The sequence below is a fragment of the Papilio xuthus genome, unplaced genomic scaffold (assembly GCF_000836235.2).
Source record: "Papilio xuthus unplaced genomic scaffold, Pxut_1.1 DF827461.1, whole genome shotgun sequence".
Lineage (NCBI taxonomy): Eukaryota > Metazoa > Arthropoda > Insecta > Lepidoptera > Papilionidae > Papilio > Papilio xuthus.
Window position 1 is genome coordinate 1,341,876 of NW_013531188.1, and position 15,476 is coordinate 1,357,351.

Consider the following 15,476-nt stretch of genomic DNA (forward strand, 5'->3'; position numbering starts at 1 on the left):
TGTCGGCTATTTGTAGTTAAATATTCATTTTATATTGTTAGATTTGATTTGTTTTGATTATTAAAAACAAACATACATTATGTAAGGTTTATTATAGCATATTTGTGATATTATATTACAATAGTGATGAGTAATAAATTAATTTCGAATTCGTAATAGGCGGAGTTTGGGAGGAACTTTGACACGGTAAAATTAGATTTTAGTTATATGACACGATACGGTTTGGGTCTTAGCACAAATTATTTTTAAATAAAACTTATAAAAATTGTCCATCAATTTTACAATATAAATAAGTTTTTTATTAATTAAGATGACAAAAACATATCGTCATAGTTTCATTCATTTTCTGAAATCATCATCATCATCATCAGCTCACTACACGTCCCTACCGAGAAGCTCGGAGACTACTCGAAGTTAAGGGTGATTAGGCCCTAGTCAACCATGCTGGCCAAATTTTCTAAAATAACGACATGTAATTATATATGCTACGTCAATGGAAACCTACGTCTAGTATTAACATCTGTACATTACAAATATAGCTATTACATACAACAAATAAACATTATCAAATTCAACTAAATAATAAAAGAACAAATTAAATAAATTATTAATATCACTACCAGACTTCACAAAAAACTATAAAGACCTAAACTAAAATAAAAAACAAAACTTAGAAAGTGTTTCAAAATTACATAACATGTCAATCCTTTTCTCAATTGTAAAAAAATAGACGTTACCAGAAATCTTAGAGGAATCATGATTATATTTCTGAAATGCGATCTTGTCAAATAAATAACAAAATACTTGTACCAAAAGCAGTTGTCGTATCAAATAAATAAGACTAAAAATACTCTTTGATAACCACGTTGACTTCCATATCAATTACCGGCGGTCAAAGGGTTAAAACGCGTATTTAACTATAACTGTATTTTTTGGAGTAATACATTAAGTTTTTTTTTATAATCTAATTTGAACATTTAATTCAAAAAAATCGAGAAAAATAAATAAATTAGTATTAAAAATCCTATGGCGTGCTCCTAGTACTGTAATCACCATGTGGGCTTCTCGCCCGAGGCAAAACAATAGGACGTGGTAAATCCTCATAGTCAGTAAAAGATTCAAAGTCTGTCGAGAACTTTCTTCTCTGTCTTCTCAAGCCGATAATGTAAAAGCAAGCGGAGAACAAAACCAGTAACAAGATTATGAGAAGTGTTAATAAAACTATTGTTAGAGGAGTCCAGAAGCTTTTAGAATTATCAATGTTTTCTGTATCTCTTTCAGTTGTGGTATCATGTTGATTCGTACTTTCAGATACTGTAATTGTACTCTTGTCGTATTCATTTGTCGTTAAATCGAATGAAGATGTAGTACTTTCCGATACGGTAACCTCTACAGTAGTCGCCGATGGTTCTGTTTGTGTTTGGGATGTATTTTCGAATACGGTAGGAGTGTTTGTTAAATCTTGAGGTGTCATCGTCATTTCATTTGTATTTCCTAAAGTAGTAGAAACACTATTATTTTCTGATTCAGTATTTGTAACTGTTTGCGTAATAGTTGTTTCGGATTCTGTAAATATTGTACTTGAGTTGTCGGTATATTCAGTTGTAGAAGCTGTATTTTTATTATCATCAGTTGTCCCAGTATTAGATATGTCTAAAGTTGTTGGTACTTCACTTGTGCTCCAAAATTCTGATGAATTTTCCTCAGTTTGTGTTGACGAAGCATCTGTAGAAAAAGTACCAGATGCGTCATTATTAGTTGTACTGTCTGTATCTGATATGCTCTGCGTTGTAGTCACTATGTCAGTTGTGCTGTCAGAATAAATCGAACTTGCAGTTGTTGAGTCGGTATCATTTGTTATTTGCGATGTTGTTAGCTCAGACTGTATTGTACTCTGTATTGTAGATACGTCTGGTGTTGTATTTTCTACATCGATTACCGTATCACTCGTTGTGCTGTCTGAGAAAATTGAAGTTGCAGTTGTTGAGTCAGTATCTAAAACAGATTGCGATGTTGTTTGTTCAGTTGGTATCGAGCTTTCTGTTGTAGATAACTCGGGTGTTGTACTTTCTACATCGGTTACCGTATCACTCGTTGTGCTGTCTGAGAAAATTGAGGTTACAGTTGTTGTGTCGGTATCTGACACCGATTGCGACGTTGGTAGCTCGGACTGTATTGTGCTTTCTGTTGTTGATACATCTGGTGTTGTACTTTCTACATCAGTTATCATATCGCCCGTCGTACTGTCAGTGAGAACTGAAGTTGTAGTTGTTGAGTCGGTATCTATAATTGATTGAGAAGTTGTTTGTTCAGACTGTATTGTGCTTTCTGTTGTTGATACGTCTGGCATCGTACTTTCCACGTCTGTTACTATACTGGGAGTCGTACTATCGGAAAATATTGAAGTTTCAGTTGTTGAGTCGGTATCTATAACAAATTGCGATGTTGTTAGCTCTGTCGGTATTGTACTTTCTGTTGTAGGCAACTCGGGTGTTGTACTTTCAACGTCAGTTGGCATATTATTCGTCGTACTGTCGGAGTAAATTGAAGTTTCAGTTGTTGAGTCGGTGTCTAAAACAGATTGCGATGTTGTTAGCTCAGACGTGATTGTGCTTTCTGTCGTTGATACATCTGGTATTGTTGTACTTTCCGCGTCTGTTACGATACCGGGAGTCGTACTGTCGGAGAAAATTGAAGTTTCACTTGTTGAGTCGGTGTCTAAAACCGACTGTGATGTTGTTAGCTCGGTCGGTATTGTTCTTCCTGTTGTAGACAACTCGGTTGTACTTTCTACATCAGTTATGTCAGTAGCAGTACTGTCAGAGAAAATTGAAGTTTCAGTTGTTGAGTCGGAGTCTAAAACAGATTGCGATGTTGTTAGCTCAGACGTGATTGTGCTTTCTGTTGTTGATACATCTGGTATTGTTGTACTTTCCATGTCTGTTACTATACCGGGAGTCGTACTGTCGGAAAATATTGAAGTTTCAGTTGTTGAATCGGTAGCTAAAACAGATTGCGATGTTGTTTGTTCAGTCTGTATTATACTTTCTGTTGTATACAACTCGGGTGTTGTACTCTCTACATCAGTTACCGTATAACTCGTTGTGCTGTCTGAGAATATCGAACTTGCAGTTGTTGAGTCGGTATCTAACACCGATTGCGACGTTGTTAGCTCAGACTGTATTGTGCTTTCTGTTGTTAATACATCTGGTGTTGTACTTTCTACATCAGTGAACATATCACTCGTACTGTCAGAGAAAATTGAGGTTTCAGTTGTTGAGTCAGTATCTAAAACAGATTGCGATGTTGTTAGCTCAGTCGGTATCGTGCTTTCTGTTGTAGACAAATCGGTTGTTGTACTTTCTACGTCTGTAACAATTTCAGTAGTTGTACTATCAGGAAATGTCCAAGTAAGGGTTGTGGATTCCGTATCAAATATCGATTGTGATACAGTTATGTCTGTTGGATCAAAGGTACTTTCTTCAGTTGATTCTTCTGTTATAAAGGTAGTTGTACCATCAGTTTCCACTATTGGAGTTGAACTTGTCATATCGAAATTAGTTTCCATTGTTGATTCCGTATCCAATACTGACGTTGTACTTTGGTCCGTATTCGTGACTTCTGTCAACGTTGTGCTTGTGATTTCTTCTGTAGTCGATTCGGTATTTTCCAACGTTATTGTAGTTTCAGTTCCTTGCGTGGTTGTTGTAACATTTTCGTATATGGTACATTCTTCTGGGTCTACTAGTGGTGGTATGTACCGAAACGAATCAATAAGAACTGTAGAAAAAGGTCCCGATAATCCTAAAAATGTTATCTGCAACAATAAATATTGAATCGTTTTATTTGTGTTTATTAATTAATAGGACAAACATACAAATTAAACAGTATTTGGAACATTATCATCATACTATTCTATTCTCTACAAATGGTAGTATGTACTAACACATCTATAATAGGGTAATTAACAAACTTTATCGGCTTAGGTTTTTTCTAATTAAGATTGATGTTTTCAATAAATTATTTAGAATATCAAAAACTAATATCGATATTTAACATTTACTTACAAAAGCGTTGTATGTTCCTCGTCCAGTTAATGTGACTCGTAAGACGTGCCATCCGTTTACAAAATTAGGATCCATTGAGGATAGCACTATAGTGCCAACAGCAGCATCGTTTCCACCCGGCACTATTTCATTGACGACAAAAGATACCTGATCCACTGGTGAAAATGACACCATGTAGACATTTGCTTCTACTCTTCCTCCAGATGTCATAGTAAATCTAAACGATGAGACACAACTTAGTTGATCAGATGGAAGTATACATTGGCTACTACTTGGATGTGGACTATCTATTGCTAGAGATCTGTAGTCACCAATATTCCATGTCCTCATATCTGTACACACACCTTCATTACTGGTGAAAAGATCTTCGAAATCTTCTTCAAAATTATATGATACGCATTCGTCACAAAACACAACCGAACTGTACACCAAAATCAAAACCACGCACTTCAAACTTATCATTTCGATATTTAAAACAGTATCAACAGCACTGATTGTTGTGATTTATACTAAATCTACTATTAAAGCTTAACGACAATCAATGTATTTGTTCATAGCATTATCATTAGTTTGATAATTTTCTAATTCAAAATAATTCACATTGTCGCGCTTGTAATCTGTATTGTTTAAAATACTATCCACAATATATAATTCACTATTTATGTTAAATAATTCATAATTGTTTAAATGTTTTAAATATTTCTAAATGTACTTTACATATGTATTGACATGTCCACTTATGTATTGTAAATTAGTTAGTAACATTTAAAAGACGGTCAAGCGTAAAGGGAATAGTTTTAGATTTGATAAAATTATCAGCGATTCATAATGATGTTGATAACATTATCGGTGTGAGAATTTGATCGATCATCAATTATCTCGTATTGCGGCGGCATTTTGGCGGTTTATTACAAAGGATTGATTTAATCATGATTAGAATCATGATGTTTATATTTGATTTTTCTAATGCTTCCTTCCACGCGTTAAATAAAGACACATATTAATTAATTGGATAAGTTACCGTGGGTTTCTTAGACCTAAAACATGGTTTAAATTTATTGATAAATCTATTATTACTAGATTATCCAAATTAACCATAAATGGTAACTTAAGTCTAATTTAACTTCTTAGTTATGTGCAAATTTTATTATGTTAGTTATTGTTTCTTGGTTTAATCTGTATTACCTATAATAAAAACTTTTCTTTCTTTCTTATTTGACAAAGATAATGACAGAGATGACGATATGTTTCATACAGAGATTTTGGTCTGAGAAAGCAACAGTTAGATTGGGAAAATACCTATTAAATGTAATACTTAAAGGTTTATCCACAGTTCTAAACCAAACTTATTTACAGATTCATTAAGTATTTACCAATTAATTAGTATTGTTATTAAAAATTGGCTTAAAACTTTGCATGTTGATTATGAGAAGTACATTATAAATGTTTTTTTTTTATATTATAAGGAAACGAGCAAGCGGCTACCTGACTACGCCGAAATGAAAATGTCAAACCTGCCTACATACATTCACAATTGCAGATGCGTTGCCTACCTTTAATGGAAAAAGAAAGAGAGCGTCTACCACTGTTAAATAATAAATAATTACAGGAAAGACCTTTTACAAGAGGTCCTCTGCTGACATATTCATCCTAATATACAATACTGACAATTTTTAATACAGATATTGTGAAATTACTTATTATAATTTACTCGACTTATCTTACTGACAACTTAACAAATTGCCTTCTAAATTTTATATAGCACATGCTGGCATGTATTAATTTTACGCTTGATATTTGTTCGTTGCTATTATTATTTCATAGGCGTTGACATTAAAAATAGTCGTAGCGCCTACGAATAAATAATAATAATAAATTTCTGTGTTCGAGCACTTTTATACTTTTTTTTATAACAGAAGGGGCAAACGGGCAGCGTGACCACCGAGGTGTTCAACGACGCCCATGGACATCAGCAATACCAGATGAACCGCAGATGCGTTGCCGGCCTTTGAGATGCTGGTACGCTCGCTTCTTGAAGGACCCCAAGTCGTAGCGGTTTGGAAATACCGCCGAGGACAGACCATTCCACAACGCTGCTGCACGAGGCAGGAAGTTACGCGCAAACCGCACGGTTGTAGATTGCCAGCCATCGAGTTGGTGTGGACGCAACTCGGCTGCAGGAATCGTTCCAAGCAATTCTTCAGAGCATTTTATTTTGTTATTCTTTATTTCTGTATGTCGGTACAAATTTCTTACTTAATTGCCTTTCCTAGTAGTTGTTAATGTAGTAAATATAATAGCGTTGTATTAATATATGTTTAGCACTAAATTCATAACTTTATTTACATGATAATTCAAGTAAAGATAGTTTTTAGTTATTACTAATATACAATACTTTTTGGTAAAATGAAACTTAGTGTCAGTATTAAAATGTTTATTGCTACTTATGAAATACAAAAAAACATTAAATATAAATATTCGAGCTTATATTAAAATTTAAACACTTTATATTGAAAACATAACTAAATACGAAAGAAAACAGGTTTAATCAGATGTTATTTTTTAAAATGCAGTAACATCAAAGTACTAATTAAAAATTGTCTGAGAAAAACATTAGTGATATTAATTATGAAACAATTTTTTTTAATTATATTTCATTATTTTTATAAAAGTAAAAATCTTTAATGGTTTTAATGAAACTTCTTGCGTGCACAAAATGACAGTATTTTGAATATATTTACAATTTTAATACTAACATTTAAATTACTGTTATAGACTGATAAAGTTATCTGACCCGGTGTAAGTAAATTAAATTATGTCACACTTTATGCCTTGTCTTACATATATAGCTGTGCCTGTCCTCAGACCAGATACGTTATTTGCACTATATATAACATTAAATTATACTAGAATAGTTTTCTTAAAGTTATTAGGTTCTACAAGAATTTTCGTCACACGAGGAACTGTAATTGTCTTCGGAAGGTCTTCGTAATCAGCAAAAACAAATTGTGGTGTTGCCTGATTCGCTTTTCTCTTTCCTAATATGTAGAAGAATGCTGCTGTTACAATTAATAAAATAATTATTAATAATACTAACATTGATATAGTTAACGCAGTCCAAAAGCTGGAGTTGGAATTATCGTTGTCAGGAATTACAGTAGGGGTCACAATTGTAGTGGTTCCTTGATCTGAATCTGTTTGGGAACTTGTTTCTTGAGATTCAGGTGTGGTTATTCCATCTTCAGTTGCTTCTAACTCTGGTGATAACGTAGTTGTGTCAATTTCATCAGGAGTTTGGGTAAAAGTTACATGATCTATTTCAGTCTGTTCTGTATACGAGTCGGTGTTTGTAACTGTTTGTGTAGTTGACTCGTTATCCATCGAAGTTGTTGTTCCTGAACTTTCATCTTCCTGAGTTGTTATCAGTGTGGTATCCGTAGTTTCATATGAAGTTGAATCAGTCTGTGTATAATCAGTATTGTTCGATGTGACTAAAGTTGATTCTTCGTGATCTGTTGTGTAAGATGTTATGTCAGTTGTGGTATCGGTGTCTGTGTACTGTGAATCCGTTGTACTGATTAAAGATTCCTCAGTTCCTGTATAGAGATCAGATTGTGTGGTAATTTCTGTTGTAGTATCATCAACTGTTGTAATTTCGGGAATTGTAGTATTATATATTTCAGTAATATAAGTTGTATTGTTTTCTTCTTCTTGAGTTGTAAATTCTGTAGGATCTGTGGTATAAAATGTTACGTCTGTTTCAATATTATCTGTGTACGAAGTTGATGATTCTGTTGTGGTGTCAGTATAAGTAATTTCCGTTGCTTCCGTTGTAATAATTGTTGAATATTCAGTGTTAGTTGTAAGATCCCATTGTGGCGTTGATTCAGTAATAAATATTGGTGTAGTAGTATCATCGAATTCTGTTGTTGAAACCGATTCAGTGACAAATTCTGTAGTTTCAGTATCTACTGTAGTAGTTTCAGTAATTAAGATTTCATTGGTCGTGTCAGGTGTAGAGATTTCAGTATGAGTTGTTTCAAATTCCGTTGTCATATCTGTAGTGGTTGATCCAGTGAAGTAATCTTCAGGAGTTTCGGTCGTAGAAGTATCTGCTTCACTGGAAGAATCTAATGTAGTATCTGAGTCTGTAGTTACTGACCATGGTGTTGTTACATCGGTTTCTTGCTCTGTGTTTGTTGGCTCATAGGTCGTCGATACCATTGTTGTACTCTCCAGTACTGGCGTTGTACTATCCCAATCTGTATCACTTTGCTGTGTAGAAATTTCTGTACTTATTTCTGGTTGTAATGTTGACGATGGAAATTCCGTTTCTTCAGTCTGTATAGAACTAGAAGATGGAAAATCTGTTGGATACGTATCTTCTGTTGTTGAAATAGTATCAAATGGTTCTTCAGTTGTTGTCTGATATTCCGTTGATTGTTCTAATGTAGTGGAATCATAAAACTCTGTCGTTGTATCATAAATGGTTGTATAAATTGTTGTCGTAGGAATATCGGTTTCAGTAAACGATGTGGTATCATTAGATTCTGTGTATAATACACATAGTTCTTCATCGTATGATGGTGGAATATAGCGGAATGAATCAATGAGAACAACAGATCCGCTCGCTGCCATACCCATAAGAGACACCTGGAATTGAAAAAATACATCGTTAATTGCTTTTTACTGATTAAATTTTTCTGAACTATTATTGTTTTGTAGAAGTTCCTCAACTTAGTAGATAGACTATAAGTGTTGTTCAAATCGTATCTATGTTTTTTCGCTCTACTTTATATAAGTGTCTATTAGATAATCCCCACTTTTTCAAACTCTTCAATGAAAATGTTAATAATGTCAATAACAACCTAATTAATAGTCAAAATAATATTTTTTTTATTTTAAATATTATTACTACTTAATACAATTATTATCTTCTATTATCTAAATCTATGTGTCTATATGTAATAGCGAACAAAAAGTAATTCGTATACAGGATGTATTTGCATTACTCATAACGAAAAACCATTTTTTCATTTTTTCTGTCTGACTAGTATGTCCAAAAAGTAGCATTTGTTCCATAAATCTCCAAAAGGACCGAACCGATTTTAATGTGAATTTAACGGGATAATAGCTAATACAAACGTGACTTTTATCGATTACTTTTTTAATTACGCGCTGACGATTGTACGTCATGTGATAGTTCTTATATTTTTAACCGGATGCATAGTTTGTTTTGCTGTCATAAACATGTCATATTGGAATTCAATAAATAGCTTTCTGGCGTTAAAAGGCTTAAGGGATTTGAAATTATCAATTTCGATATTTGCTTCCGAGTATTGGAGGCATATCTAATTAATGACTAATTTATCAAGAATTCTTGTTTGCAACGTCACTATTGTGTGACAAAATATGGTGACCAAACAGTTTACTTTTTTCGGAATTTATTATTTTTTATCGCATTATTATATTTGTTTTTTTTTATACAATGATCTACTAAAAAAAACAGGAATACTCTCTCATGAACGATGCCAATTTATTTTTATACAAATGTGTTGGTAGCGGAAAACTTCTGTTATTCCCAGTTTTTGAAATTTAATAGATGATTATAGTTCAAAGCAAAATGAAGTTTGCGTTGAAGTAATAATTTTCCTACAATGATAGTTGCCTTCCTATGACATCAGACTTCCTATCACGAACACTTGTGTGAACGTTTTCGTAATATCATCGACAAAATTTATTTTAAAATTATGTGCACTGTATTCCTCTGTATAACAGAATTGCATTGACGTTTTATTCCCGCTAAAATCCGTATTATAATAATTGCAATTATGAAAGGTATAAAATAAAGGGAACAAACAGGCAAAATAAATTATCATTATATCATATACTATGCTGTCGCCCGCGACTCCGTCCGCGCGGGATTTAAAATAGATGTTGGCCGATTGTCAGACCTACTCAATATGCTCACAAAATTTCATGAGAATCGGTCAAGCCGTTTCGGAGGAGTATGAGTACGAAAATTGTGACACGAGAATTTTATATATAAGATTAACGAAAGAATAAATAAAATATAACAAATTTTGGGATTTACCGTTTTTGTTGTAAATTCCATCATTTCGGGAATTTATGGTTATTAGGAAAATACCGTTTTATTATTTTTACTGTTATCTATTTCCTGATGCATTAAGTATTATGATTACAATGCATGCTTGTTTTTGGTTTTAAATAATCAACTCAAATAAGATACTTGTACTATTCAGCCTTCTTTATTTGAACTAAAATATGTTTAACTTAAGTCAAAAGTCCTTGGATGGATCGAGAATTCGTGCTTTATCAAAAGTACTACTACTGTGAGTATTTAAAACAAACTTAATTAGTAGCTTATGTGTTCTTCCAAACTTTGTTCTACATATATCAAAGTTCAGCGAGATAAATGCAGCGGTTCAGGTTATACCTTCTAACAAACATCCATCTCATCATCATCAGCTCACTATACGTCCCCACAAAGGGGCTCGGAGCCTACACTAATTTAAGGGTGATTAGGCCATAGTCAACGCTGGCCAAATGCGGGTTGGTTGACTTCACACATATATTTGAATTTCTCAGATATGTGCAGGTTGCACCACGATGTTTTCCTTCAACGTAAGAACGTCGGATAAATGTACATATGTTAATCGGAAATCGAAAAACACATTGGTACATGGCTGGATTCGAACCTAGGATCTGCAGATTGCAAGTCAAGTGCTTGACCCCTGAGCCACTGAACATCCGCATTCGCATTTATAATATTAGTAAGATTAATAGGATAGTAGCAGATAGATACATTCTACGTGTATCAGTACGACATTGCTTGTCTATCTAATATATTTTCCTTATAAAACCTCTAATTCTATTTGTCCAAATGATAAGATATGATTAGTCTATTTTTTCCTACTCAAAAATTAATACTTATCCTTTCATTTACTAGGTATACAGTATGTTCTTTTTAATGCGCAGTGGCTGTACCAAAAAGTTTCGTTTGAAACCAAATAATATTATGAAATAAATAAGTATTATTTTTCATATAAATATAGAAAAACAGCTGCATGTATTAAATTATTCAAACTTTCGTGAGACATTATACTAAACTGACATATAAACACGGCTAAACACTCACGTATATTCGTCCGGTGGCGGCACCGACGTGAGAGTGAGCGACGGACCGCGTCCGCGAAATAATACCAGTAGCACTCATCCTGATGAAGGGCCCCCGATGGGCTCGAAACTAGTCGGTGCCGCCACCGGACGAATATACGTGAGTGTTTAGCCGTGTTTATATATCAGCTGCATAAATGATTTTTTATCTTTATAGAGGTTACAATTTAGATAAATTTAATAGAACGTATCTATGATTATATTAATTTTATGACAAAATTGGATAATTATGCTACGGAATTTTCCAGATATCGGTTACTTCAAAGAAAAGGACAAAAACAATGTAATTTTTTTTTTGTTTTAAAAGTGTTCACTTAATCCATTTTAAGCCATTGATTATAAGTGGTTAGGTAACTTGGAACTAACAGCTTTTATTTCTTTCTGACTTAAACGTATCTGTTGTTGTTACTGGCAGTTAATTTATTATTAGTTCGAATTCTCACCACCGCTATAAACCGCTACCGTCAGCGCCAAAATGGCGGTAATCAAATAGGCACAATAAACTATATCTTATAGCCTGTAATTTAAAGATCATTCATTTTAAGCACATGTATATGTAAGTTTAACTGAGATATTTTTCTGCGCAACATTCAAACTTTTTTTTTTAATTTTTCGATTCATTGTTAAATATATAATGAGTCGATTTTAAGACTATTACTTCGATATAAAATTAAAATACTAAAGCATTGTGAACGTGACGACAATCAGAAGCCCTGAGACCAAGCGCAGAGCCCAGAATAGAACAAAATGGCGAAGCACTTTAGACACCGTCTGTCCCACTACGGGAATAAAGGAAGAAATGTATGTATGTACTAAAGCGTTATGATTTATTAGGATTACAGAAATCAAAAAATACTTACATAACCTTCGAATGTTCCAGAACCGATGAGAGGAATTCTTATAGAATGCCATCCTATTTCAAAATCTGGCGCCATTGCCGATATTCCTCTATTACCAACAACAGTTGCAGTAGATCCTGGGACTACTTCATGAACAACTATAGATATTTGATCGCTGTTCGAAGCAGGATCCATATACAGATTAACTTCAACAGTTCCTAAACCCGACATTGTGAATGTAAACGATGATACACAACTCAATAAATATTCCGGTGATATAAACGTACTGCTCAAAGGATGTGGACTTTCCAAAGATATTGAGGAGTAGTAACCTAATTGCCACATCCGCATCCCTTGACAAACTCCCTTTTCATTTGAAAATAAGTTATCATAATCATCTCCAAAAGTATAAACCACACAATCTTCACTAAACACTAATATTGAGATGGAAAGTAGTATTACTACTGTGAAATATATTCTTTCCATTTCTACACACGTCTACTTTGTGTATCCGTAAATAATAATTACGTATTTTTTATAATTTAAAATGTTTGCGTATCTATTAAGTACTATTAAATATCGTTGGGATAAGATAAAGCACCAAGAATCTGGAAATGATAATATACATTTTTATTGTGCGAAGGATTCGATTGATATCATAATCAAGCGTTGCATTTGTTGATGTAATATTTCTCTGAACACTGCTTTTTATAGATTAACAAACATGATAAGGGATTTAAGATCTTTCGTTTCGATTTAATATCATAAAGGATCAAAATTTTCATCGGAATGTTAAATCCTGTTTGGAAGATCGTGGTAAAAGAACTTGGATTATTAAGTGGGGATTTATAAGGATTTTATTTTAGATTTTATTTATTTTTTAGATTATTAACACTCACGTATATTCGTCCGGTGGCGGCGCAGACTAGTTTAGAGCCCATCGGGGGCCCTTCATCCGGATGAGTGGTACTGGTTTTATTCCGCGGACGCGGCCCGTCGCTCACTAGTCGGTGCCGCCACCGGACGAATATACGTGAGTGTTTAGCCGTTTTTATATCAGTTTAGTATAATGTCTCACGAAAGTTTGAATAATTTAATATTTGATTTTTTTCGGGGTTAACATATAGTATTTATTGTTCCAAACATTTTATACATTTTAGCTTTTTGCGAATTATGCGGACCACATTGTTGTATGGAATCGAGTAGTCATAAGGGATGTTAATGTGCTTGACTTTTTGAATGACGCAGATGTTTGGAACTGCTTTCAGATAGAGTTTTTTTAACATAACATACAACAAACTACTTACTCATCCACCTTCACCGAATACTAAAAAATGTCAGTTTTACCTTATCCTCCCCCTTTCATTTGTTTCGAATTTTAACAGTCGTAGTCGCTAGCAAGAACATTTGTGACAGGAAACGCCCATGCCTGAAATTTATTGGCAGCGTTCGCTTCGCTAGTTTGGCGAATCCATGTTGCCGCTTACTCATTTGCCACGTTATGCTATAAAAATATATACTACATATAATTATCAAGTCTTTTTGCATTTCATACATTATCTTAATCCGTTTAAAATGTTTATTATCGGACAGCGAATTTCAAATGCTGAGATTTGATGAGCAATGGTCATTACTTTGTTACACAAAGAAGTCTAATTTTAGGCTAAGCAAATGGAAGAGCAAATCTTTACTTTTTATTTATGACCCTCTAAGATGTAGTACATTTTATTTGTATGTTCTCTAAACGCTCTTCCTACCTTCTGTTAAGATTTGCCCCAATCTTTAAGATTTTCCACCATCCCAACTAAGCTCTAGGCTTGTGCTAGGATATGGTTTACGACAAAGTCGAATGGCGGGATTCGAACTATCGACCACGTGATCGGAAATCCGTACTGTTAGGAAGAAAATCCGACACTGCCGGTGTACTGATGCAACAATAGCCGTACTAAAATGACGACGTTTAATTCCCCTGACTACTTCTTCAGACACTTGACTTGGTAACGAAAGCGCCCCATTCGCGCTAAAGGATTCTGACTAAAAATGTCTAAAAGTACCCTTGACTATTAGGCTATTGGCGCTTCATTTCTGTTATAAGTTGCAATTCTAAATAGGAGAAAGAGTGGATGGCATATTTATTTTTTAGAACCCTGAATAATATTGACGTATAAAAGAGTAAGTGAAGTCATAAATTCAATTTCCGTCAGCTCTTTATGGTGGAGTAGTAAACACGATACCTTAGAGGCGCAACATAACAGCAAAACAAAAATGGAACGTATAAATGCTGTTACCATTCTCCTTGGAGACAACGATGGCCCTTTTGGAACAAGGGTTGTGACGTTGCTTTTAATGTATTATATTCATAGAGTAATACGAATTTCATAGTTAATAGCTTTTGTTCTCACAATGACATAATTTTATTATTTAACTACTCTTTAATAATGTTCTTTACGATTGTTTTAACCACAAGTAAGTCGATATATCTATGCCATGTTGAAACATGTTTCATACGTCGGACAACCAAATCGTTTCTAATAGAATAACTTTAAATAAACGTCTAATATTTTACAGTCTTTATTTAATAATTAAAATATTTTTTTAATTATTTTTGGCCAAAGCAGCATACCTCGGGACCCCGACTGCCGCCGACCCATCGGTCGGCCCAGGTACCGCTGGCGAGACGCCGTAGAGCTGGATCTGCGGGAGCTACAAGCGATGGACTGGCAGGAGAAGGCGCAAGACAGGCGACTTTGGCGATCTCTTGTGTCGGAGGCCAAGACCCACTTTGGGTCGATGCGCCAGCGGAGTAAGTAAGTAGTATTTAATTATTAGTACAAAATGAGATACGTTCATTGTATTTTTATTAAACCATAATTCATGTTATTTTAAAAAGATTATGAGGCAAATATCTTGTTAGAAGAAACTAAGCAAAAGCAGTTTCTGGGTGTCTTACTTCTTACTAATATTGTAAATGCGAATGTTTATATGGATGGATGTTTGTTAGAATGTATCCGAGAACGACTGCATCTCGCTGAAGATTCATAACAGAGCCTGGCAGAGCATCTAAGCTACCAATTCATTTTTTTAATTCCTCTCGGACGGAGTCGTGGGCGATAGCTAGTAGTATACATATTATACCACAATTTTCTTTAAAGGAGACGCTGTTTTTTGTTCTATTGAGAAAAGTGATATGTCTTTATTTCACAGGCACCGGCTTATGACACAACAAAGGACGTCAAATGACGTCACATCTCCTTTAGTTCCGTTCATGACGTTCTTTAAGTAAATTGAGTAGACTATGTTGTGACTGAAATACATTATAAAATCAATATATTGCTAAGATTTTTTTCCATCAATCCGCAAAAATAGAACAGAT

General features: G+C 34.0%; 1 protein-coding gene across 1 annotated transcript; it reads right to left on the reverse strand.

Annotated features, from left to right (window-relative positions):
- Positions 1-987: 987 nt before the first annotated feature.
- Positions 988-12,954, reverse strand: LOC106119268 (uncharacterized threonine-rich GPI-anchored glycoprotein PJ4664.02). Its single transcript, XM_013314184.1, has 4 exons — positions 12,125-12,954; positions 6,975-8,720; positions 4,068-4,568; positions 988-3,817 (listed from the first exon to the last, which is right to left on the reverse strand). The coding sequence occupies exons 1-4, from the start codon at positions 12,587-12,589 to the stop codon at positions 1,025-1,027; spliced, it is 5,505 nt and encodes a 1,834-aa protein (XP_013169638.1). The 5' UTR covers positions 12,590-12,954; the 3' UTR covers positions 988-1,024.
- Between the last annotated feature and the right edge of the window lie 2,522 nt (positions 12,955-15,476).